General features: G+C 33.0%; 2 protein-coding genes across 6 annotated transcripts; both read left to right on the top strand.

Moving 5' to 3' along the window:
* Positions 1-1,666: 1,666 nt before the first annotated feature.
* Positions 1,667-24,804, top strand: LOC120180298 (ras-related protein RABE1c). Of its 4 annotated transcripts, none has more exons than XM_039185645.1 (12): positions 1,667-1,682; positions 16,962-16,971; positions 19,060-19,066; positions 20,824-20,901; positions 21,130-21,209; positions 21,781-21,853; positions 21,979-22,079; positions 23,444-23,509; positions 23,716-23,813; positions 24,138-24,200; positions 24,275-24,367; positions 24,493-24,804. In XM_039185645.1, the coding sequence occupies exons 5-12, from the start codon at positions 21,137-21,139 to the stop codon at positions 24,577-24,579; spliced, it is 654 nt and encodes a 217-aa protein (XP_039041576.1). In that variant the 5' UTR covers positions 1,667-1,682; positions 16,962-16,971; positions 19,060-19,066; positions 20,824-20,901; positions 21,130-21,136; the 3' UTR covers positions 24,580-24,804. The 4 variants fall into 4 exon arrangements, with proteins under 4 accessions (XP_039041576.1, XP_039041579.1, XP_039041577.1 ...); XM_039185648.1 differs by having other exon boundaries at positions 24,275-24,384; positions 24,437-24,541; XM_039185646.1 differs by lacking the exons at positions 1,667-1,682; positions 16,962-16,971; positions 19,060-19,066 and having other exon boundaries at positions 20,731-20,901.
* Positions 13,163-14,280, top strand: LOC120180299 (glycine-rich RNA-binding protein 4, mitochondrial-like). Of its 2 annotated transcripts, none has more exons than XM_039185650.1 (5): positions 13,163-13,442; positions 13,566-13,634; positions 13,718-13,827; positions 13,950-14,030; positions 14,267-14,280. In XM_039185650.1, exons 1-4 carry the CDS (start codon positions 13,346-13,348, stop codon positions 13,995-13,997), a joined length of 324 nt encoding a protein of 107 aa, XP_039041581.1. In that variant the 5' UTR covers positions 13,163-13,345; the 3' UTR covers positions 13,998-14,030; positions 14,267-14,280. The 2 variants fall into 2 exon arrangements, with proteins under 2 accessions (XP_039041581.1, XP_039041582.1); XM_039185651.1 differs by having other exon boundaries at positions 13,178-13,442; positions 13,721-13,827.
* Positions 24,805-25,143: the final 339 nt, after the last annotated feature.

Below are 25,143 nucleotides of genomic sequence, written 5' to 3'. Positions count from 1 at the left end.
CTAAGCTGAGGGTAAGAGTCGAGCAAACGAGGGGGCGCAGACTTAAGATGCCAAAAGTGTTGCAAGATTACCCGAGGGGAACCGAGTCATCTAAGGTGATGGAGGTGTAACATCCTCTATACCGGGTTAGTGACTAAATTATAAAGTTACAGAATCTGGTGATTAAAGTAGAATAATTGATTAGTTCAAGGACTTAAATGAAAATGTTGTGTGGGATCAAATTTCAAAGAATAGAGAATGGAAGGATAATATGGTCATTTTGTTAGTAAATAATTAAATTGGTTAGATATATATAAAGGCCACGTGTATGAGAGGAAGCAAATATCCAATCTTCCAGACAACTCTTATCCTCCTTTCTTCTTTGTGCGTATGAGCCAAGGTAAAGGTAAGAATTCTTATTAGTTGTTTATTAGTTGAGATTTAAGTTTGGTTTTGATCATTAAATGCTAATTAAGCTTAAGGAAAGTTTAATTTGCTTTAAAACAACAAGATAAAGGATGTAGGAAGAATTAAAGGTTAAAAGTTCTGGAATGAAATTTTGAAATAAAGTTCATAATGAGAATTGGAAGTTGAATTTGACCTGTCACCAACTTGATTGAGGGATACGAAGTGTTAGAATTAGATTTAGAACATGTTGGAATTTGAGTGAGATTCTTGAATTTTATATGGAGAATTGGATTTTTAAGTTTTAAAGGTATTGAAAGGATAATAATTAGTTTAAGTAGGTGTATGCAAGTTAGAGACATAAAAGGAGGTGAAATAAGAAGTGTTGAGAGGGTTATGAAGAGATTTTCGTGCTCAAAATCACACTTCTGGGTTATGTACATCGATGCATCTTCAATGTCTATCGATGCACTTTCAAATAAATGAATATCAAATGCAATTAGTGCATCGATGCATGTAGAATGCATCGATGCACCCCCTTAAAATACAAACATCGAATGGGATTTGTGTACCGATGCACAGGTAGTGCATCGATGCACACGTTAAGGAATGCATCGATACACTGTATAGTGCATCGATGCATATCTTCATTAAAAGATAAAAATAGCTTTCTTTTTAGTCTAAGGAGTGATAGTTTAGAATATATCAATTAGTATACTGATATGTATCAATGTATTACTATATAGATATAGAACATAATCTTGTTCCGGAACAATCGAATGATTAGAATCGAGTCAAAGCAAGGCTAAGGTGAGTGCATATCTCATATGAAATTGTATTGAGATACGACTTGCGATGAGTCTATCTCTTATAGTTAAACTTATGATTTTACATTCATGTGCATACATATTTATATATGTATTAATGCTATAGTGCTTTCATGCTTAAATATGAACTTATTTGAATGAATGCAATTATATGAGAATCCATTCAGGTATGGGAAATAATGAAAATGATCATGTGTACTCATATGAAGTGAATTATGTGTTTATGTGTAAAGTGATAGAAGAGATATGAAAATGAGAATTGTATTATAATTAATCCCATGTTACTTAATGTGAGAGCTGTAGGTATAATTGGCATGCCAAGAGTCGAGGGATTATTAGTGGTCATTCAGGACAAATATTCAGTGCCCCTAGTGGGATTTTATTCGAGCTGTGGTGACAACATTGTGCACAACCTTAGTATACTCGCGTACCTTCTGTTCTCGACAACGTACATGGGCGATCCAAAGATAAATTAAAGTGAAACTAGCATAACAATACAAGTTTTATAGATGTGCATATTATCATCATATATGTGATAGTGTAATAGATACATGCAAGTTGAAATGTCATGATCAATGGTAAAAATGCATATTCATATATATATATATATATATATATATATATATTTATGCTATGCCTCACTAAGTCTGTGACTTAGCGTGTAAGTGATTTACATGTAGGTACCAAGAATAGGGAAGAACAGAAATAGGAGTGGCAAGAACAACAACAATGCTAGAAGATCATATCAGAAGTAGCTGATAAAGTAAGTATTTTGTTGTGTATAGTGTGTTGGCTTGTAAGAAAAGTGTCAGTTATGAATGCTCTGATCGATTTTGGTTATTTTGGTCAATTTATGTAAATAAATTACCTTTATTTTAATGAAAGTTTTAAATTTTACTTGAATTTTGTCAAGAGTCAAAGTTTGAAAAGTCAATGTGACACCTCAGACTCGTATTCGGGTCAGGTACGGGTTGGAGGTGTTACAGGATGAGCCCAGGATCGAGTTGTCCAGAGAAGAGGACGAACCCATGATCGAAGAGGCGTTGAGAGTTGGCTTAATAAGGTTCATTTATGCCAAGGCAAGTAGAAGCCATGTGCAAGAAGAGTTGTGTAACATCCCAAATTATGGGTTAGTGACCAAATCGTAAAAGTTCAAAAGTTAGTGATTAAAGAAGAATTTATGGAAAAGTTCAGAATTTTAAAGTGATAAATTTTGGTATTGGATTAAATTGTGAGGAATGAAAGTATGAAGGGTAAGGTGGTCTTTTCATGAAAAATATATTTATCTCTTATTTAAGAGATAAACATGGGGGTTGAATGAGCATCTGGAAGCTTATATTCTTCTCCTTCTTCTTCTCCCCGTAGGTTTCAATTAAAGGTAAGTTTTCGGTTTAGTTAATTATTTGCTAATTTTAAGATTGGGTTTTGATCATTAGATGATAACTAAGCTTAAGGAAAGCTTAAGTTATCTTATTAGTTATCATCTAATCAAAAGATAAAGGAGTTAGGAAAGATTAAAGATTTGGAGTTCTTAAGTGAAATCTTGAAATAGAGCCTATAATAAGAATTGAAAGTTGGATTTGACTTGTCATCTATGAGAATAAGAAATTATAAGTGTTAGAATTAAGTTTGGATAAAATGAAAAATTTGGTATGATTTTTAGCTTTAAGAATTTGGATGAGATATGAGAGGTAATAAGGTACTGGAATGATAAAAGTTAGTTAAAATGGTTGTAGTTGAGTTTAGTGGTATAAAAGGAGTTTTATATGAGGAAATTTAATGAAAAGTTAATTTTCGGATGAAATAATCTATTCTGAGCTGGTGCATCGATGCACTATGAGTATTTACTAATACACTAAGATAAATTTGAAGGTGCATCGATGCATTAAGGGGTGCATCGATGCATGGGATTTTCGAACCTAATTTGTGTATCGATGCATCCATAGTGCATCGGTACACCCCTAAAGGAAAACTGAATTTTTGGGTTCATTAAATTAGCTCAAGTTATTAGTATCGAATTATAAGGTTTAGGCTTCGTATAATTGTCTTGAAAATTATATTTATGTAGATATTGAGCTTAAACAAGTTCCGAAACAAGTGACAAGTAAGATCGATAGAGGAAAAGACAAAGGGATATAGGTGAGTGCATACTATAAGTATGGTATAATGAAATAAGACTTGTGATAAGTCTAATTCATATGTTAATTTTCATAGTACAATAGTTATGAACATGCATACATGATAATTATTATGATACATGCATAAAGTATATATGTTCATATGATTTGATAAATGATATATGTGAAAAGATCTAAATGCACATTTGATATGATAAGTGATATGAGCTATGTGATCACAAGAGAAATGACATGAATACATGAACACATGAAACATAAGAATAATACCCATGGTATACGATATGAGAGCTATAGGTATAGTTGGCATGTCAAGAGTCGAGGGTTCTACGTGGTCCTTCGGGACGTATATGTATCATTTGGAACATTTACAGGGTCTTTTGAGATATATTTGATCCATTGGAATATGTATATAGTTCTTAAGGAGTGGTCATTCGGGACAAATACAATACATAGGTCCTTCGGGACAAAAATTTCATAGCCCCTAGTGGGACCCCATACGAGCTGTGGTGACAGCAATAGTGCACAACATTAATATACTCGAATACCTTGAGTTCTCAAAAATTTACATGGGCCTATAAAAGATTATCAAAGGTAAGTGCATTATTATAGTTATATGTTAGCATATTATTATTGTTTATATTGAATTGCATATAACATGATTGAATTGATAGATTGCATGTTCATATTCATACGGAATGCATTATTATTATATGATTTATGCCTCACTAAGTTAACGACTTAGCGTGTGATTGTTTCACACGTAGGTTCGAGGAGATTATAGCGTGATAAAGAGCAAGACATGTTAGTTTCTCCTTGTTAAAGATCAGATTAGGAAAGAAATGGATACGATTATGTATTCAATATATTGAACGTAGTTGGCATGTACCAAGTGATTTGTATTGAATATGCTCTGAAAGGCTTTGTAAATCCAAATGTTTTAAATTAATGCAAGTTAATAAGTTTTATTTAAATGAGAAATTTAAATCTTTTAATTATTTTGTGAAAAAGAAATAGTTTGAAAAGTCATTGTGACACTTCGGACTCGTATTTGGGTCGGATACGGGTTGGTGTGTTATATTTAATGGTATCAGAGCTAAGGTTTAGCTGATTCTGAGCTTAAACTGAAGTTAAATGAGATTTAAAATGTGTACATGCCAACACAAAGTCAATAATTTCTGATCTGATAAGTGTAAGGAGTATATTGTCTTGCTAATAGAATAAGAATAGTATGATATAGTAGAAATCTGATTGCAATAGTTTCGAAATGAAGTGAGAGGTAAATCTGATTGTGATAGCAATTCTTCTGCCCTGGCTAGGCAGGATGAAGAGCGGACACATCAGGAAATGCCTCGTAAGATCAAATATTGATTTCAGAAGTTGAAATCATATTAGAATAATGATAGCATGTTTTCACAGTTTTGAATCGGAAAAATGAGGTGTAGTATTCTTATTATTTAATGGATAAGATAGAATATGATGAACAAGTGTCACTATAAGAAAGTTAAAAGATCTAAAGACGTGGTTAGAATTTGTAGAAGAGTTCAAGAATAAGTGCATTAATGACAAGCGTATAAGATATAAAAAGCTAGAGTTTATGAGTTGAAACAAAGGAATAATGTTTTGTATAAGCAAAAGTGTGAATATAATAAGAGGTTGCATTTTAGATGGAAAGAGTTGGCGTTGGCTAACCAGATTATGTGATGAAATGTGTATTGGGGTTGAAAGAGTTTAAGATATTGACAGGTTAAAATAACCAAATATAAAGTGGATCTGGATACATTTGTATATTTGGATCTTAGTAATGTGATATAGTGAAGGAAGTGAGGATTTGTATATTTGAGTAAAACTAAAGATTTATAAGAAGAGTTTAAGAATGGATACATCAATGATCAATTTATAAGACAAATGAAGTCAGAATGTTAAGTTTGAACAACGAAAATCACATGGTGTATGAGAATGAATATGAATTTGATAAGTTAAGTAAACTATGATTGAGATAATTCTGAGTGGAAAGAGTGTATATGATTAATTGATTAGGGCTTGTGCCCTAGATTGAACAGTTGTTATTGACTAGCTGTAAGAGTAAATGTGATAGAGTTATAAGATTGAAAGAAAAGATAAAGTAAAGTTAATCAAGTATGATATGATTCTGGATGTGGTTATGTATTTTGATTATACAAATATGATGTAGGCAAGGAGATAAGTATTGGTATGTTTTAAAAAAAAGGGCTTTAAAGAAGGAAATACAAGTACAAGAGAGAATAAAGAATGAGATTCTGTATGAGTAAGTTGATTATTAAAGTTATGAGGAGGTGATAAAGATCGGTAATCAGAGATGAGTATAAGTGATAGGAAAAGAGTATGTGAGCATGAAAGAAACGATATGATTTATGTATAAGGAGATTTTGATTTTGAATGAATACATGAATAATGGAATAAGGAAATGAAAAGGATTGAGTTTAAAGGATCAGATATGATAAAGATTATATGGAAGTGTAGATGATAAGTTTGATATAGAAGTAAGAAAAAATGTGTAAGGTGAGGTGAAAAGATTGTTTAATTCCGTGAAGTATATGTTTAATTACATTTGGAAAAGATTTAAGGTTGTGTGCTTAGTAAAATGTTAATGGAATAAGAATTTGGTTATTATTATAAGGTAGTTAGAGATGGATTTATGATGTTGAGTGATGAAAATGGATGTTAATGTCTACGTGATGAGTGACATGATATGGATTTTAGAAAGGTCAAAGGAAATTGCAGAATCGAATGAGAGAAAATACATAAATGGATTGAGGTTATTGGTTATTGTGTATATGATAAGTGACAATAGATAAATGTATAAAGGAAAAGGTGGTTGAAGAAATAAATGAAGGAAATATTAAGTAAATGAGGCAACATAAGAACATTAGAAGATATGTTTTTATTGATATGTGTAATGAAAATTCGAGGATGAATTTTCTTAAAGGGGGGAGATTTGTAACATCCCAAATTATGAGTTAGTGACCAAATCGTAAAAGTTCAAAAGTTAGTGATTAAAGTAGAATTTATGGAAAAGTTCAGAATTTTAAAGTGATAAATTCTGGTATTGGATTAAATTGTGATGAATGAAAGTATGAAGGGTAAGGTGGTCTTTTCATGAAAAATATATTTATCTCTTATTTAAGAGATAAACATGGGGGTTGAATGAGCATCTGGAAGCTTATTTTCTTCTCATTCTTCTTCTCCCCATAGGTCTCCATTAAAGGTAAGTTTTCAGTTTAGTTAATTATTTGCTAATTTTAAGATTGGGTTTTGATCATTAGATGATAACTAAGCTTAAGGAAAACTAAATTTATTTTAAAATCAAAAGATAAAGGAGTTAGGAAAGATTAAAGATTTGAAGTTCTTAACTGAAATCTTGAAATAGAACTTATAATAAGAATTGAAAGTTGGATTTGACTTGTCATCTATGAGAATAAGAAGTTATAAGTGTTAGAATTAAGTTTGGATAACATGAAAATTTTGGTATGATTCTCAGCTTTAAGAATTTGGATGAGATATGGGAGATAATAAGGTATTGGAATAATAAAAGTTAGTTAAAATGATTGTAGTTGAGTTTAGTGGTATAAAAGGAGTTTTATATGAGGAAATTTAATGAAAAGTTGTGGAATTTTTTGATGAAATAGTCTATTCTGGGTTGGTGCATCGATGCACTATGAGTATGTTCCGATGCACTAAGATAAATTTTGAAGGTGCATCGATGCATTAAGGGGTGTATCGATGCATGAGATTTTCGAACCTAATTTGTGTACCGATGCATCCATAGTGTATCGGTACACCCCTAAAGGAAAACTGAATTTTTGGGTTCATTAAATTAGCTCAAGTTATTAGTATCGAATTATAAGGTTTAGGCTTCTTATAATTGTCTTGAAAATTATATTTATGTAGATATTGAGCCTAAATTTCCGGAACAAGTGACAAGTAAGATCGATAGAGGAAAAGGCAAAGGGATATAGGTGGGTGCATACTATAAGTATGGTATAATGGAATAAGACTTGTGATAAGTCTAATTCCTATGTTAATTTTCATAGTACAATAGTTATAAACATGCATACATGATAATTATTATGATACATGTATAAAGTATATATGTTCATATGATTTGATAAATGATATATGTGAAAAGATCCAAATGCACATGTGATATGATAAGTGATATGAGCTATGTGATCACAAGAGAAATGACATGAATATATGAATACATGAAACATAAGAATAATGCCCATGGTATACGATATGAGAGCTATAGGTATAGTTGGCATGCCAAGAGTCGAGGGTTCTACGTGGTCCTTCGGGACGCATATGTATCTTTTGGAACATTTACAGGGTTTTTTGAGACATATTTGATCCATTGGAATATGTATATGGTTCTTAAGGAGTGGTCCTTCGGGACAAATACAGTACATAGGTCATTCAGGACAAAAATTTCATAGCCCCTAGTGGGACTCCATACGAGTTGTGGTGACAACAATAATGCACAACCTCAATATACTCGAATACCTTGAGTTCTCAAAAATGTACATGGGCCTATAAAAGATTATCAAAGGTAAGTGCATTATTATAGTTATATGTTACTATATTATTATTGTTTATATTGAATTGCATATGACATGATTGAATGGATAGATTGCATGTTCATATTCATACGGAATGCATTATTATTATATGATTTATGCCTCACTAAGTCAACGACTTAGCGTGTGATTGTTTCACATGTAGCTTCGAGGAGATTATAGAGTGATAAGGAGCAAGACATGTCAGTTTCTCCTTGTTAAAGATCAGATTAGGAAAGAAATGGATACGATTATGTATTCAATATATTGAACGTAGTTGGCATGTACCAAGTTATTTGTATTGAATATGCTCTGAAAGGCTTTGTAAATCCAAATGTTTTTAATTAATGCAAGTTAATCAGTTTTATTTAAATGAGAAATTGAAATCTTTTAATTATTTTATGAAAAAGAAATAGATTAAAAAGTCAATGTGACACTTCAGACTCGTATTCGGGTCAGATACGGGTTGGGGTGTTACAAGTTGTTTGTTTCCAAGTAGTTTGTCGAGCATGTTCGTGTAGAGAATATGGCTTCAGAGACCATCTTAAGAGAAGGGTTAAAGCAGGGGCTTGCCTGTGAGGAACAATCCTTCAAAGACTAGTGGACAAGAGTCGAAGGGAGCCAAGACGTTGAGGGACAAAGCAACCACGGAGAAACTGCCCAATAACAAGTGGGTTTACAGGGCGATGACTACAGACAAACTAAAGTTGTGTTCAACTTCAGTTGGCATGCTAGAATAACAAGACCATAAATGCTGTTGCATTGATCAAGGTGTGAAGACAGATTAAAATCAGTCTTCAAGTGAGAGATTATTGAAAATTCAATGCATGGGCGTGGAAATTCAAACATGGGCGGCTGAAAATGAATCAACATGGGCGGCTAAAATTGGTCCAAATTAGGGAGCCATTTTAGTTGAAAATTGTGAAGGGATAATTGCAAAAATTAGTCCTTGGACTTTAGGGTATTTATAAGATTAGTTCTTAAGTTTCAACTATAAATATCCTAACTCATTTAGCTTCAAAATCATCCCCAAAATCATTCTAGCTCTCTCTAAAGTGTTTTTGTAAACACCTGTAATTTTTCTCCTTTTCGTAAAAGATCTGCAGCAGTCCGGAGACGTAGACATAATTGGCTGAACTCCGTTATCAATTTCGGGTATTATTTTTCCACTTTTATTTCGCATTCTCACTAATATGGTTGTAGGGAAATTACTTGTTTTATTTCCCAACAACTACAACTTGAAAGGCAAGCTCTGCACCCTTAACCATAACAAAGTTCATAACTAAAAACAGCCAAACAGTGGTGGCATAAATCGTCATGTTTATTATTCTCAAAATTATTATCCAAAAACACTAACCGCAAAAGGCATTTTGACATCTTTCAAAGGCTAAACCATTAATGACGACAACATCACAAGAATCACAATTCACAACTTGTGTATTCAGAACTTATGTTTTCTTGATGTCATGTTTTATATCTCACCGGAAGCCTCCAAACAGACGAGCGTTTGAACTCAGTTGATCACCTGCATATCAACGATAGAATTTCAACCATCGGCAAAACTTCTGACGATTAGACCTGCTGAGACATTATTTGCAATATATTTGACTAATACACCATTCTCAAACAGTGAAGTAGATTGTCTTTCTTGAAAGTTGAAACATTATATATTAGACAAACGGTAGTAAACACTAAACATATTGCAATTATCAAAATTATGTCAAATACGGCTCTCAGATCTTAATCGCAAAATAAAATGATGAAAATGAGAGCAAAATAAATTATATTAATTAAACTGATATATTAATAAAAACAAACAAGTTTCTGTTAAATATTTATCTTATACAATAAACTATATTACACGTTAATAAAACAACGGAAGGTAATTAAGTCATTTATTTTACATATCATTTATTTATTTTAATTTTTAATTGATTTATAGTTTGATTTTGATTCTTATGTTTATTTATGTGTTATTCTTTAATATACATTGTTGGTAAAAACAAATTCACTAAAAGGTGTTAAGATGATATCAAATGTCTTTTTTTTTATAATACGATTATAAGGTAGTTATTATTTAAAATTTTCTTAATTAATCGATAACAAAGTGCATATACCTTGCAGACACAACTATTCAAAGTTAGGACCTAACTTCATCTAATTTTTGCGTTGATCTGCCTCAAAAATTAACTTAATGCATGCCTTATTCAGAAGCTCACTACTTATCAAATTTCTACACAAGGTAGGTACACACAAAATATTATTCAGGGCCAGAGTTTTACCGGAAGCTAGTTTGAGTAAGACCTTGCCTTTGCCTAGCATTTCAGAGTTGCTAGAGTTCCCCATGTACACACGTTCACCTTCGTTTCCATCCTCTAACTCGGTGAAAAAATCTTTCCTTACACAGAAGTGTTTTGCAGCGTCAGTGTCAACCACCCATTCAGAATTGTTCTCCACCAGATTAACTTCTGAAATCACTGCAGCAAAGATGTCATCATCTTTTTCACAACATGCATCTGTGGCTTGTTGTCATTCTGACGGTCTGAGCAGGGTTGGCATTGATAAGCTTTGTGACCCACTAGACAGTAGACATAGCACTTGAGTGTCTTCCCTTTATCTTTGGCCTTCCCATATTTCTTGAAATTGGCAGCCTTATGAGGTTTTGTCTTTTTGTCCTGATTCCCTCATTTCATAATCTATTTTAGTTTGGTTCAACCAAGTTAGTTTTAAAAGATAAGTTACTAAGGGAATTAGCAACCTTATCTTTTAAGCAGTTGACCTCCTCAATTTTCATATGGCCCACCAGCTCCTCAAGTGAAATATCTCACTTTTTATGCTTGAGAGAGTTGCAGTAGTCAAACCAAGACTTGGGCAGCTTTTCAATGAGGACATTGGTTTAAAGCACCTCACACATTTGCATTCCTTCGGCGATGATGTTGACGACCAAGTTCTCGTAGTCATGGACTTGATCCATTATCGGCTTGTCGCCCGTCATCTGGAATTTAAGTCATTCGCCGATGACGTACTTCTTGATGCCCGCATCGTTAGCACCATACTTCTTCTCCAGAGTGTCCCATATCACCTTGGCACTTCTTTCTCTAAGAAACATGTCAAACAATTTGTTAGACATGTGGCTGAATAGGTGTCCTCGAATCGTCTTATTATCCTTCTCATTTTTTTCGTTGGTAGCAACAGCAGGAATAGCAATGGCTAGGGCGACATCAATTAGAACCGCATCACCATCTCTGGCAATTGGAGCGGTCGACGATATAGTGGGTGATGGCTTGAGCAACACGTAGTCCAGGTCAAGTTGCTCGAAAAATATAAGAATTCGCTAGGACCACCTCCGATAATTCTTTCCATCAAGTGCATCGAGCTTGGAAAGATAGGGAATCAACTTGCTGAAAGGTGATGTCATATTTATAGTCTGTGAATTCGTTTCTAAATTGTTGAAAATATTGACTGTAAAATCACACCGTTAGCAATTGGAGTGGACTGCTGATGGTATTGCTCTTCTGATCAAAAGTGGACTGATTTAACTCTTGAAATTAAATCATGTAACTCTTGAAATAAACAACTTGTCTCTCCTTTGAATAAAGCTGCAAATCAGTCCAGATACACATTTTAACGTACTAATTGAATTTAGATTTTTTCATTTGTTCTACAAGAGAGAGATTCCTCATTTATTTTCTCGTGAGCGGACGTCTCGAAGTTACGTATTATAACGAGCCAAGCCGAACGGTGGCGGTGCGCGAGAGTCCCCTTATTATGCTCGATCTTTCTGTAGGAAATCAGGTTTCCCATAACCAAAGACGTAAAGCATTTGATTTCTCTTACGAAATAAGTTTCAGCTACATATATGAACTGTGACCTCCCAAATTCAAACAAGAACGACTGACCAGCGGGATTCAAATTCCAGAATCAGTTTTAATAAGTTGGATAATTCATTGTGATAAATGAAGAAGGAATCAGGCTATATATAACAGATACCGCATTGTTTAGACCATTGCGTAAAATACGGGAAGATATTCATTAAACGATGATGAGAGGGAAGCATGTTTGGGGACTGAGGTGTAGTATCCGCTTCATTTGAGGAACGTTGCCCAAAAGGAAAGCGGGTAAGGGACCTTCGATCCCTTGCCTTCCGAGAATCAGTCGATGCTTGTTTCCGTCGAGCCAGAGAACGTGAACGAGATAGACAATGAAGCTGCAAAAACCAAAGGCAGAGAAGATCATGGCAGCAATAATGAAGGAATCCATCGGGGATGATTGAATTGCCTTACTATCAATGCATGCAACGTATTTATATGCATGGCGATGGGGAGGTTTACGCTCCGACTACATTCAGATTGTGCATTCCATTTTTAATGAATTTTCTCGTAATATATTCATATTGTATATTAATTCATCAAATTGCTAGCTTAGTTAATTTTAGTAACTATTCAATTTTTATATTCATTTTTTTCTTAAAAAATCAACCAATACATTCTAATAAATCATTACAAATGTTCTAAGATCAATATAAATATTATATTCAAAATTTTAATATAAACCTATCATGATGACGGGTGAACTATCAAACATTAAAGTGTATAGTGAACTATCAAACATTAAAATCATGATGACGGGTGACATGAGTGGAAAATGGAGCAGTTTAGATTTATTGGACAGTTAGTGGAACAATAAAACTGGGCCAATATGACTAACAATATTATTATTTTACAGCAGTCATTTTTTCTAACAGAAAATGCTCCATTCGAATTGCAAGATAATGAGCACAAATAAACAACACAACCCCACCATCATAAGTGTCAACGAATTCAGCATCAAATAGCAATCACATGAGCTTCTCTTCATGATGCAGCACGCCAATTTACATTTAGACACTTGCACGTGATAATTGATAAATATTCAAAACTTGCAGTTAGCGTGTCATCCCTAGTTGAAGAAGCAGTAGAAGAAGGAAAGTTTGCATCTTAGTTAGAGTCGTGGGGAACTGGAAAGAAATGGATAAAATGGCTGGTTATTATTTATTTTCTTTTACTATTACAGGTGAAGTTTGTAAATTATTTGATTTTATTTGTTTATTTTTTTTTCGTTGTCCTTTCTCCCAATTTGATGCTTTGAGCCTCACCATGCTCTTGCTTCTTACAGATTGATTCAAAAGCATGAAAACATCGAAACGGTAGTACCCTGAATCATGATATTTTTGCTACTGTTTCCCCCCCCCCCAACTTTCAGTTAATTTAGTGTTTTGATGTTGTATTGGTCATAAGTTTTAGAGTTTGCAGACCAACTGTTTGATGAAATGAGTTCCTGATGAAAATCTGATTTACGGCTCAGTCGTTGACTCCTTATTTGTCAGCTCTCGCCCACCGTACACCGGATTGAATAGCATAAAGTAATGCAGAGTATAAACGGGAAAGTTCGTGTTTTCCATAAAAGCCCATTGGCTAGATCACTCTGGGCTCGCAATTCTTGCTCCAAATTATTCGTTGGAGGTCTCAAAATTTTCTTACTCTTGTTTTTCCTCTTTATCCAAGTTGAAGGGAATCCTCTGTTTACTACTTGCTTCAAACTTTACCGTTATATAATTGCTTTGAGAAAAGTTTTACTGATTGTAGGGCTTTCATATGATACCAACGAGACTGTTTTGAAGAATGCTTTTGAAAAACATGGTGAAATTATTGAAGGTAATTTTCTTGCATACTTTTTTTTTGTTAATTTTGTCGTGCTGTTGTGCTTTATGAGGTTAAAGAACATGTTGGGATTTTAGCAGTTCGAGTTATTGCTCATCACGTGAGTGGAAAATCGAGAGGGTATGGGTTTGTGCGTTTCACTTCTGAAGCTTCAGCCATTGCTGCTCTTAAAGATATGCATTCCCAGGTATGTTTTAAGTAATTAATTCAATCGCTCCATTATAAGTATTAACCCGCATATGTTTCTATTGTAATAATAAATGAGCGATTGGGCTGAGATTTGATGTTGCATATAATGGTTGTTTTTAGGAATTGGATGGTAGAAATATTCGAGTTGAATTCGCACGCAAGGGATGATTGATTGATTGATTGATATTTATCATTAGAGAGGTTTGATTTCTTCCATGTTGGTAGTTATTGATTTTCATTCAATCAATGTTGGAAAAGTGACAAAATTAATACTAATAAATCCCATGGTATTTCAAAGTTAAAATATGTAAATTATGCATATTATGAATGCTGCTTTGGCCGGTTATAAATAGTGTCATGTGCTTTGACAACCAATTTTCACATCGGTTGCTTCTTAAACATTTTATGGATAAATACATTTCCTTTGTTTACTGAAGGCAGAATGTATTGTTTGACTTTAGTTACTTGTCAACCTTCTATGTATCTGCATAGAGCCAATGTGATTGTGTTTGTTGTTTGAGGACAACCTACATTTTGGCAGAGTTTATGTACCTACATTGTGATGATTGCAAATCACGACTAAGTAGATTACAATCACGATCTTGAATATTATACCAAATAGTAATATTTTCATTTCCAGGAGTAATACTTTGACAGTCATTTTTCCATCTATATAACTGATCCGAGTTACAAGTCGTGCATATGGTGTACTGGTGTTTCATGTTATCGTAATAAAATATTGTGATTCATTAGGAACAAGAAGTTTAGTGTCAACTAGAAGCGGGTTTACCTCATTTCAACTTAAGTATGTTTCTCTCATGAAAAATTCAAGAGCCAATCACAGCTATAATGGCTGTCTCACATTTATTAACCTTTGTCTCCTCGGGTGAATGTTTTTACAAACATGACAGAATGGGGAAAGGAAGAGGAATAAGACCTTTTAAAGAGATTACATATTTAATTTTTGAAGTTATTTTTGTTTTCGACAAATTCTAAATCTAATCTTAATCCTACTTAGAGGAGGAGGAGACTCTAAGGGAATGGAAGGAAATGAGATGCTCTTAGTGGGTCTGGAACTCATGACCTAAAAGAATATAAAGGAATAAAAATATGATAAAATTATATTTTAATGATGTCTACTTGCATTGGCATTACTTTCAAACACTAACTCGACAATATAATGTTTCAAGCACTTGCTAGACGACATAATGTAAACAAAGACTTGATACATAAAATACTAAAATAATTTTGAGATCATATTTTATGATATTTCAGTCAACAGGTTACCATTTATCTTAAATATCCATTATTTTTTTAATTAAAAAGGATGATTTTGGAACCTATAAATAGTCTAGTAACTATCTTACAAATTTTAATAGTCGGAAATTCAACAAACTAATATCTTATAGTTTGGACACCATTTGTCTACTTTACCCTATTTTTTTTAAGTTTTCAAACATCTGTCATGCCATTTGTTCCAAATCAAAAGAAATTTCCTCTAAATCTTACATCCTATTCAATTGATTAAAAAAATTAAAGTTTGTACGATATAAACAGACCCATTTAATAGATGTTTTATGTACGACAACCTTAATATACAGTTAAGAAACTACCGGAAATATTATTATTATTTTTAATATTTCCGGTAAAGCGCTACCTAAAACATTATTTTTTACCGAAAATGTTAATATTGGGCACTACCTAAAATGTTTAACATTTCCGGTAAAACACTATCTAAAACATTATTTTTTCTATCGGAAATTGGTTAGCGAAAATAACATTTTCGATAAAAAAATAATGTTTTAAGTAACTCTTTACCAGAAATATTAAAAAATAATAATGTTTTGAGTGTTTTGAATTACCGTTAAAAAGTGCTTTTAAGTAGATAAATAACTATTTTAAATATTGCAAACGAATAGAACCTACATGACATCAGGGTAAAAATATAAATATACTTTAAAACACAATTTAAAAATGAAAAAGTTAGATTTTCCAATTTACAGTTGGTTTAAAACTACCGTTTTAAACGCATTTATCATTTTAATTTTTAGGCGTTTGGTATAGTTTCTACTTTCAAAACACAATTTTTAGCTTAAAGTGCTTCTCAGCAGCAATGTCAAACTAGCCCTTATTCGGTCAATGAAAGTAGTGTTTAGCTTATTTGATAGTTTTGTTGTGCAGCAAAAAACTTAAGGTTAATTTGCGATTGATTTTAATCTATACTATCATTATTTTTTAATTTGAAAAAAATTACACAATTGGTTACAATTTTTGTTACAAGCAATAATGTTATATTGCAATGAATTTTAACCTAAAATGTTATCATGTCTACTCTAAATAGATACTTGATAATAATTATAATGACAATTGAGTATGTTACATGAATTTATTAACGGTAACTTTTTAATTACAACCAAAATAATTATATGATTTACTTAATTTATTATATAGAACTTAATGATTTTGTTTTTAACCTAAAATATTACTCAATTTATTCTAAAGAGTTATTTATTTAATAAATTTTCCGATTTCAATATATTGCAATCCTTTTTAAACTTGGTTTAATACAAAAATAAGTGTTCAAACTATATTTAAAATTAACTTTAGGTGCGTAAAGATTTTTTCGTTAAAAATAACTGTCTAATGTTTTCAATGTTATACTTTTAAGTGTCTGGCTGTAAAGGTCGACTATTATCTTACATGTGTTGCACTTATATAAGTTTTAGAAATTTTATTTTATTAAATAAATAAAAATATTATTTATAAAAACAATTATTTTTTAACCTTGTGTTAACGTCCCCGCCATCCCCTTCCAGACGGCGCAATCCCCTACCTCTTTCTTCTCCTTTGTCCACTGTTCAATAACGATTTAACAGGCCTCGTGTGAATGACAATCCTGGTGTTAACAATGATTGAATTTACAACGCAGTATGAAAGCACAAACGCTACCCGCCGTCGAAAATTTTAAAATCAGGATTTTGGGATTTAAGGTAATAGCAAGGATGATGATTGATTAATGATTGAGCACCGACAAATAGGTGATATTTCGATAACGGATATGATGACAGACGATGATTGAAAATGAGTTTGAAATCAAGATTTTAAGAGTTGAGATTTTTTTTGTGATTTTAAAGAAAGTTGAGTTTTTTTTCAAATAAATTTAATTTTAATTTTTTTGTTTTAAAATAAAATTTTTATAAGTCTGAGGTCACTTAATAGTTAAATTTAACGGTAAATACTACAAGTGTAATGTTAAAAACATTAGGCACCTATTTTTCTATTTTTAATAAAAAAAATTCTTTAAACACATAAAATTAACTTTGTTTATAATTTGAACACTTATTTTAACATTAAACCTTTTAACTTTATATTAATAGGTTGTATTTTAAATGGAGAAATGACTGAGATAATGTAAGTAGGATTTTTTAATTTCTAATATAGTCCACACCGAGGATTATTTCCCCATCTAGGGTGAATTGAACAATATCATTCTAAATACGTCAAGTGCTCAACGCGTCTTCAAGCTAAATATGAAGACTCTATGACTACATGACATCTTCAGGTAAATGAAGAAAACCACTACTATATGGCGTCTTTAGGTAAATTAAGAAGAACCCAAGAGTGCACAGCCTCTTCAGACTAATAAGAAGTTTTAGCTCAAGAAATAATATGATGGATACATTATATGGGAAAATTATTTTTCCCACAACCTATATGGGCGAGCAAGGCATTTTAAACTCCCCTAATTTATTGGGCTATTGTATCACGGTCTTGTCAGTCCAGCCCTAAAGACATGGTTACTCTTCGCGATGCCCCTTATAAACTATGGCAAAACCTTGGCTCCTCTTCGTTTGCATCCTCACCCAGGACATGGACACGACCGCTATTTTTTGCTTTCCAGTAAGCAATCAACTTTCTAAACTTCATCATTGTTTTTAATTCCATTTTTTCATTTCATCCAATGAAATCAGATAGTCACTTTTCTGGATTTAAATTATCATAATTGATTGTTTGAAATATTCAATAAAAAATTGGGCTTTGGTTGGAAAGGTATAATCTCTGACAGAGATAACCGTGGGGGAATTTGTGTTTGATAGAAGAGAATGCATTTAACTTACAAGAATATCTACTACATGTAGTTAAACTGTAAGTGAATTGAGTTTGAACGAACATATTTTTATTCATGTTTGTTTGTTTTAAATTAAATACGCTTGTATTCATTTATTTAATATTCACGATTTTCTTAACATTAAAGTGGTCATGTTTGCAAACAATGTAAAAATATGTTCATTGTGATTTAAAAAAAACGAATAACAAACAAATAAACAATCTTGTTTTTTTAGATATAAAATAAGCGTAAACTACATGGATAACCACTCAACTATGACTAAAAATCATTTTAATCATCGATTAATTTGATCAACCAGACCATCTAACTATTTAAATAATTTAATTAAGTCACATGTTGTTAACATTTAACGGACTAGGCGACGTGACAGTTAAAAATATTTTTGTATAATTATACAATTGGTTCCTGTTATTTATATATTCTTTCAATTTGGTTCCAATTTAATAAATTAAAATAAATTTAACCCACAAATATGGAGATGCCATGTGTTATCATACGATTGGAAGACTAAATTTATTTTAATTTAATAGATTTATTTTCACCAATTAGATGATGACACATGTCACTCTTTGGTTGAAAGAAAATAAACTCAAGCATAGGAACCAAACCATTGAGCCAAGGCAACCATTTATTATATATTGTACAACAAATAATGCATATCTTGTATTGTAAATTCTTTACTCAAAATTAATAATATTTTATATATATTTTTATTAAAGTTTTACGTTTAATCTGTGGTAAAGATGAAATTGCTGATACTTCTCAATTGCCATTGCAGTTTACATCGGAGAGTTTGAGTATGTTGATGATCACAGAGCTGGCAAAATTGTGGTTGAACTGAACGGGAGGCTGAACAAGTGGGGTGATTAGTCCTCGATTTGATATCGGAGTCAAAGAGATTGAGGGTTGGACTGCCAGATTGCTTCCTTCAAGACAGGTTAAATTAGAAACTTTGTAATCATTATTCACTGCATATTGTATGAATTACAAAATCATTATCGTGCATGTCTCGGATTCTTCACATAGAGACCCCTAGATGAGATTCGGATATATTGTACTCACCACATCTGCTGGCATCATGGACCATGAAGAAGCAAGAAGAAAGAATGTGGGTGGGAAAGTACTTGGTTTCTTCTATTGAGAGTTGAGACAGTTTCTGAGATTCTCATTTTTTTTTGGGTTTCACACAAAGCATGACTTAGTACTTGTTCTCTCTATAATTCTAATTTTATTATACTCATGTTTTGCTTATGACTTTTGAGATTATGAAATGTCTGCAATGGGCTACCCAGCTTTTACTGTGGGCTAGAATCGGTGTACCAGAGGCAGAGGTACGACCTTCCTGGCCTGCTGCAATGCACACACCAGATATGGATTGAATTGTGTTGGTACTTTTTAAGATCAAAAGTTATGTTTCCAAAATCAATGCTAAAAGTGTAGTTTTACTTGCTGCTTTTGTACATCAAACATGAAACAGCAAGAATTCCAGCAAAAAAGCTCTAATAATACTGGCTTCATTTCTTAAGATCAGGTTTCAGCCATTAACAGTGCAAGAAAACAAGCAATCGTTTCTTTTGAATGTTATAAAAGCAACTCAACTGTTGGATCTGCCATTTATACGCTGGAGCCACAATGATCCATGATCTGCCAAAAGAGTGTTTAGTAGCCCAACTGATTGAAATTCAGCCACAATTCAAAAATCATGATATATGTCTACGTTCACCCCATCCTCATCGTCACCGTTGATGCTCCCGTCACTGTCGACCCTTAACGCCCTTGATACCAGAATGTGGAGAAATTGCAGGATGGATAATGAGTAAAAGGAAAGTTCTGTATGCTTTAAAGGGAATTGGAGAAAGCATCTTCCAAGCATTAACTCTATGGCTCATATTCTATATAATCATTATTAGCTAGCTGGTTAATCATTTGAGAATAATGATACAACGAAAATAATTAAACAAAGCAGAAATGGGTCGGGATTGATGATTGAATTTGAATCTAATGATGAATATTGGAGTATTAAATGTAATCTACTCAATCACTGTCGTCTGTTTTGGTTATTTTCTGTGGGAAGTCTCCATTTCCAGCGTCTAGATAGAATTGCATACATGAGCTGTCAGTTTGTATAATGTTCAAATTATTCATGACTTGTTAAAAAAAACACACACACAAAAGCGTTGTCACCATACAGAATGTGTTATAAACAAAATATTATAAAATTGAAGTCAATTATTGAAGTCGATTAACCATCAATACAAACATTATATAGAAAGTTTCTTTTTACAACTATCAATATTTAATTAATTAATATGAATGAATTATTATAAAATTGTATTATGAGAATGATCCGTATTTTATTTTATTTAAATCTTAAATTTGTAAGAGTTGTAGTGCCCAACTGTTTTTTTTTTACTTAACAAACAAGGCAGAAAATGGGAGGATCTTGGTCAAACCAACTGGCCAGCTTGGCTTTTTGGGCCGTGAGATCTTTCTTTGATCGGTAAACTGCAGTTTAGTATTGTTATGTATTAAAACACTGGATCTTTTTCTCTAAAACCCAGCTGCTAGTTGTTTAATTTAAGTATTTAACGGCTAAGGATGATTAGGATGCCAGCTCACTTCTCCAGCTCTGGTCCCCTCCATCAACAGGGATCAGCCACGTGGGAATTGCCAGAACGTCAAGACTCATTTGCCAGGTGGTTTGTCAGGAAAAGACTTGGATTCTTTCTTTTATTCGTTTCACGCCCTTATAAAGGAAATCATCAAAGCAAAAGTCTTCACACTATTTCTCTCCGCGTTGATATCAGTTGATTTGCTAGCATGCGCACTGGGTGATCGTCGCATCCAAGAAAAAAAAATAGAAAGGGGCACGAAAAGAAGCAGGGAAAGCGGACACTGCGCATTTTAGCAACCCACCTTCCTAGAAGAATATCTATTTTGCGGGTAATAATTTTTGTTTTTAGATTTGTTGTTCTTAGAAACCAGCCAAATGGAGTAGAATTTGAATTTCATTATCTTTAAGATTTGACTTTTTTGGGGGGGCCTCTCCTTTTTTTCTACCTGAAAAATCTTTTTTTGGATACCCGATCTAGTACTTTTCTTGTTTCAATTATGTGGATTCGAGTATAGAAATGAGAACTTTGGAATCTGATTCTTCTTTTCTGTTTGCAGGTTTTCGATGGCTGCTCCACCAGCAAGAGCTAGAGCTGATTACGATTACCTCATAAAGCTTCTATTGATCGGCGACAGTGGTACGTTGATCTCTAAAACTACGCTCTTTTGTATACTTTCATTTGACCTCTCGTTTTCCTTATGACCAAACTGATCTTCGAGTTCTCAGATCTTTCTCCACCCTATTAGATTTATTTGCCTTGCATTTTCTGGAAATAATTTGGCGTGCAACTATATTTAGTTCACATTATAATCTATTCCGTTTCTCTCATTTTTGTTCCTCCAAATTACTTTCGATGAGTTTCTTGAACTAAGTTTTAAATTTTGAGAGTTAGAAAACGTCGAAGAAGCAAACTTTGGCTGTTATTGGTTAGTTAACTATCGGTTTCTCCGTATATGATTAGGTAGGAGCTACGTGCTGCAATTGCGATAAATCATGTGGTTTTGCAGTTAATGGTTGGATGGTTTCGTATTTTTTAAAATTAATTTACTTTCTAGAATTGGCCCCAAAATGAATTTCTTCTTCATAAAATGTTCTATTTTTCTTCTTTTGAAATTTAGATGCCTTCATAACTTAGATTATTCTATATGCATTCAAAGCTTGCTAGAAGGACTTCTAACATAACATTTTCTATTCATTCATATTTCTAGGTGTCGGTAAGAGTTGCCTACTTTTACGGTTCTCAGATGGTTCCTTTACAACCAGCTTTATCACCACCATTGGGTGCGTAATTTCAAATTGAACCCTTTTGTCTAGATTATTTTGTCTTGATAAAAATTTATTTATTTTTTATAGAAAGTCTTGATAAAAATTTATTGACTTTCACAATGTGACTATCACACACGCAGTATTGATTTTAAGATAAGAACCATTGAGCTTGATGGCAAACGAATTAAGCTCCAAATTTGGGATACAGCTGGGCAGGAGCGGTTCCGGACAATCACAACTGGTAAGTGTTTATGCTAGCACAATTTTTTCATTTCAATCTTTAAGGGACGAAATTTTGATGTTAATGTTTCATGCATGAGGGAAAACAATATGGTTGAATCATGGCATTGCCATCTTCTACCTTGAAGATTTCCAGACTCAGATCAATTTATCTGAATTTTTCTTTGATCTCCAACTCGGGAGAAAGAAATTTGGATTAGCATTGTTGAAAGGCATGCCCAACTAGGAAATGCACAATTCCAATATCTGAATTTGTGAGCAATAACCGACATGATTAAGAAGCCTAAATGCAAGTTCAACCAAAGGTCTAAAACTAAATATGCTACAGGAAAAGAACCGGCCTATTAGACCAGATTATCAAGTCAGTCCGTAACTAGAAATCAGTGTGATCATATGCAATGGGTTACGGAACGCCTTATAACAGAAATTCCTTTGAACTATTCCATCAATAGCCAATGACTGATGTTGGTTATCACCCTCCATTGCATTCTATTTACGGGTGACTAAAATTAATTTTTTAGACTGACTCAATTCAAAAAAAACTTGACGCGAATTGGCTTCGAGTTGTAATTTCATAAACTTGACTCGAAAAAATTTCAAGTTCAAGTCGAGTTATAAAATACAACTCGAATAATTCGAATTTTTTAGTTATTAGTGGATTAATTTTCAAGTTTGAGTCGAGTCCCTCGACTCTGTATGATATATGTATATCACATATGAAAAAAATATGAAAATTATATACATGTATTGTATTTGTATATGATTATAAAAAATACCATTTAAATTGGAATCAAATAGTATCATAATATTATAAATATTTAAAATTAAATTTAAACAGAAATTTGAAAATTCAACTCGACTCGAAAATTTCAAATCAAGTTTTAATTATAAAATATGACTCGTCAACTCGAATAACCTAAATTTTTTTACCCCACTCGATCAAAAGCTCACCCCTAAATTGCTAGTTGCTGAAGTCTTCAACTTCTTACATCTGTTCTTCGGTTAGCCGTCACTTTTTGGGTAGTCTTAATTATAGATACTGCTACTATGTCGACTAAGTATGGCTATTTGGTACTAGGCATTTTAAGGTTTGAAATGGTTAAAGTTCTACAACCTAGAATCCGAACATTTTGGTCTGATGTTGGAGGATTTTCATGGTTGTGTTGTATGCTGCTTTCTGGTCTGGGCGTGTATCTCTCAGGTTTTTCAATTGTTAAAATTGTCTTATAGAATAATGTTCTTATTAACTAGAATTTTAGCACCCTAAATATTCTTTAGGTTCTTTGTCAAACACTGATATATATTCCATATTTTGTATTTCTCCAAATGGCTTCCTTTGATGCATTTCCCCCCTCCTATTAACAGCTTACTATCGTGGAGCCATGGGTATCTTGCTGGTCTATGATGTCACTGATGAATCCTCTTTCAACAGTAAATCCCGTGTTCTCTTGTTTTTTGTTTCAACTAACTGTTTGACCTTAAATTTTCACTTATTCTTCTTAATGTTGCTACATTTGTTAGCCGTCTTTTATTAATCAGTTATAAAGATTTTAAGGGTTTTTGCTTTGTTCTTTTAGTTGTTATAGAACTTGGTTTCTATGTTAAATCTCTTATAGAAAGGCTCTCTCTCTACGCAGATATTAGGAATTGGATTCGCAACATTGAACAGCATGCATCAGATAATGTTAACAAGATATTGATCGGGAACAAGGCAGATATGGATGAAAGCAAAAGGGTGAGCTTCTCTCCATAAGGTTTTAGTTGATGATGTCTATGGTTTTATCATCTTGCGGATTGCTTTGAACGTTATCAGACGTCTATCATATTATACAAGTTGCCCTGCTAAGCCTAAGTGTGTTGTTGGATCTGTGCATTTTTTGCTCAGTATTCATCCGAATGAAGTTTGATTTTGGAATTGGGGAATGGAGGGGATCAGCTATCTTTCAATCACATTTTATGATACTAACAAACCCCTCCTCCCTCCCCATCTGTTCATTTGCGTTTTGTTGACGGATGCATCTATTTTCCAATCTCACTCTACATTTTTTCCTCTTTTAAGGCCGTACCGACCTCCAGAGGACAAGCGCTTGCTGATGAGTATGGAATCAAATTTTTCGAAACAGTAAGTCATGCTTGTTGCATGTGGTTGCTAGTTGAATTAGAGATACTGTATACTGAAAACAAACCGTCATGCAGAGTGCAAAGACAAATCTGAATGTGGAGGAAGTTTTCTTTTCAATAGCCAGGGACATAAAGCAAAGACTCGTGGATACTGACTCAAAGGCTGAGGTAATTCACATGGCCTGCCTCATCTCGAATAAGAATTATGTAACTTCTTGAAAACAAAATTAGGTTCTTATAATCAGAAATCATTGCCATTTTGCAATTTTTTGAGAACTTTTCTATCGTTGTAGCCTTCAACAATCAAGATCAATAAACCTGACCAAGCAGCTGGGGCTGGTCAAGCTGCACAAGGATCAGCTTGCTGTGGTTCAACCTAAGGGATCAAACTTGGTTCAAATCCGGCAGGTGCACAAATTTATTTTAAACTTTGATAAACAAAAAATGGAGGAAAAAAGATAAAAGGGAAAACTAATTGTGTATTGACTGGGTGATAAGTGCTTGTATTTTCTTATTGTCATTCTTTATAACTTCGTTTTAGGGTGTGAATGTAGTGTTTTCATAATTGGATCCTTTATAATCGTGGTAAACAATTTGTGTCATGGCTCCTTCATGTCTGAAGCCAGGGTTCTGACTGCTTGCAACACTTGTTCATTTGTTGATGCACCAACCTTATTTGTGATTTCTCTAAATGACCATTTAGTTACAGTTTGACAAATTGTAGCAAGCAAGGAGTTCTAAATTAGGCCTAACGAGAAACAGGATTCATAAGTCACAACTCTGCCATACATCTCTACATTCGCTTACATTTGGTTACTCTAAATTAGGTTGAAAACCCGATAACACCCAATTAGAACCTTCAAATGTAAGATAAGAATTCAGTTTTTCAACAGCATTAGCTATCAATCTGAGGTTCAGATGACTATCATGTTCAAACAATGTAA

Source organism: Hibiscus syriacus, unplaced genomic scaffold (genome assembly GCF_006381635.1).
Source record: "Hibiscus syriacus cultivar Baekdansim isolate YM2019G1 unplaced genomic scaffold, ASM638163v2 tig00112491_pilon, whole genome shotgun sequence".
NCBI lineage: Eukaryota > Viridiplantae > Streptophyta > Magnoliopsida > Malvales > Malvaceae > Hibiscus > Hibiscus syriacus.
The sequence above is the reverse complement of the archived record's forward strand: the minus strand, read 5'-3'. Positions and strand labels throughout refer to the sequence as shown.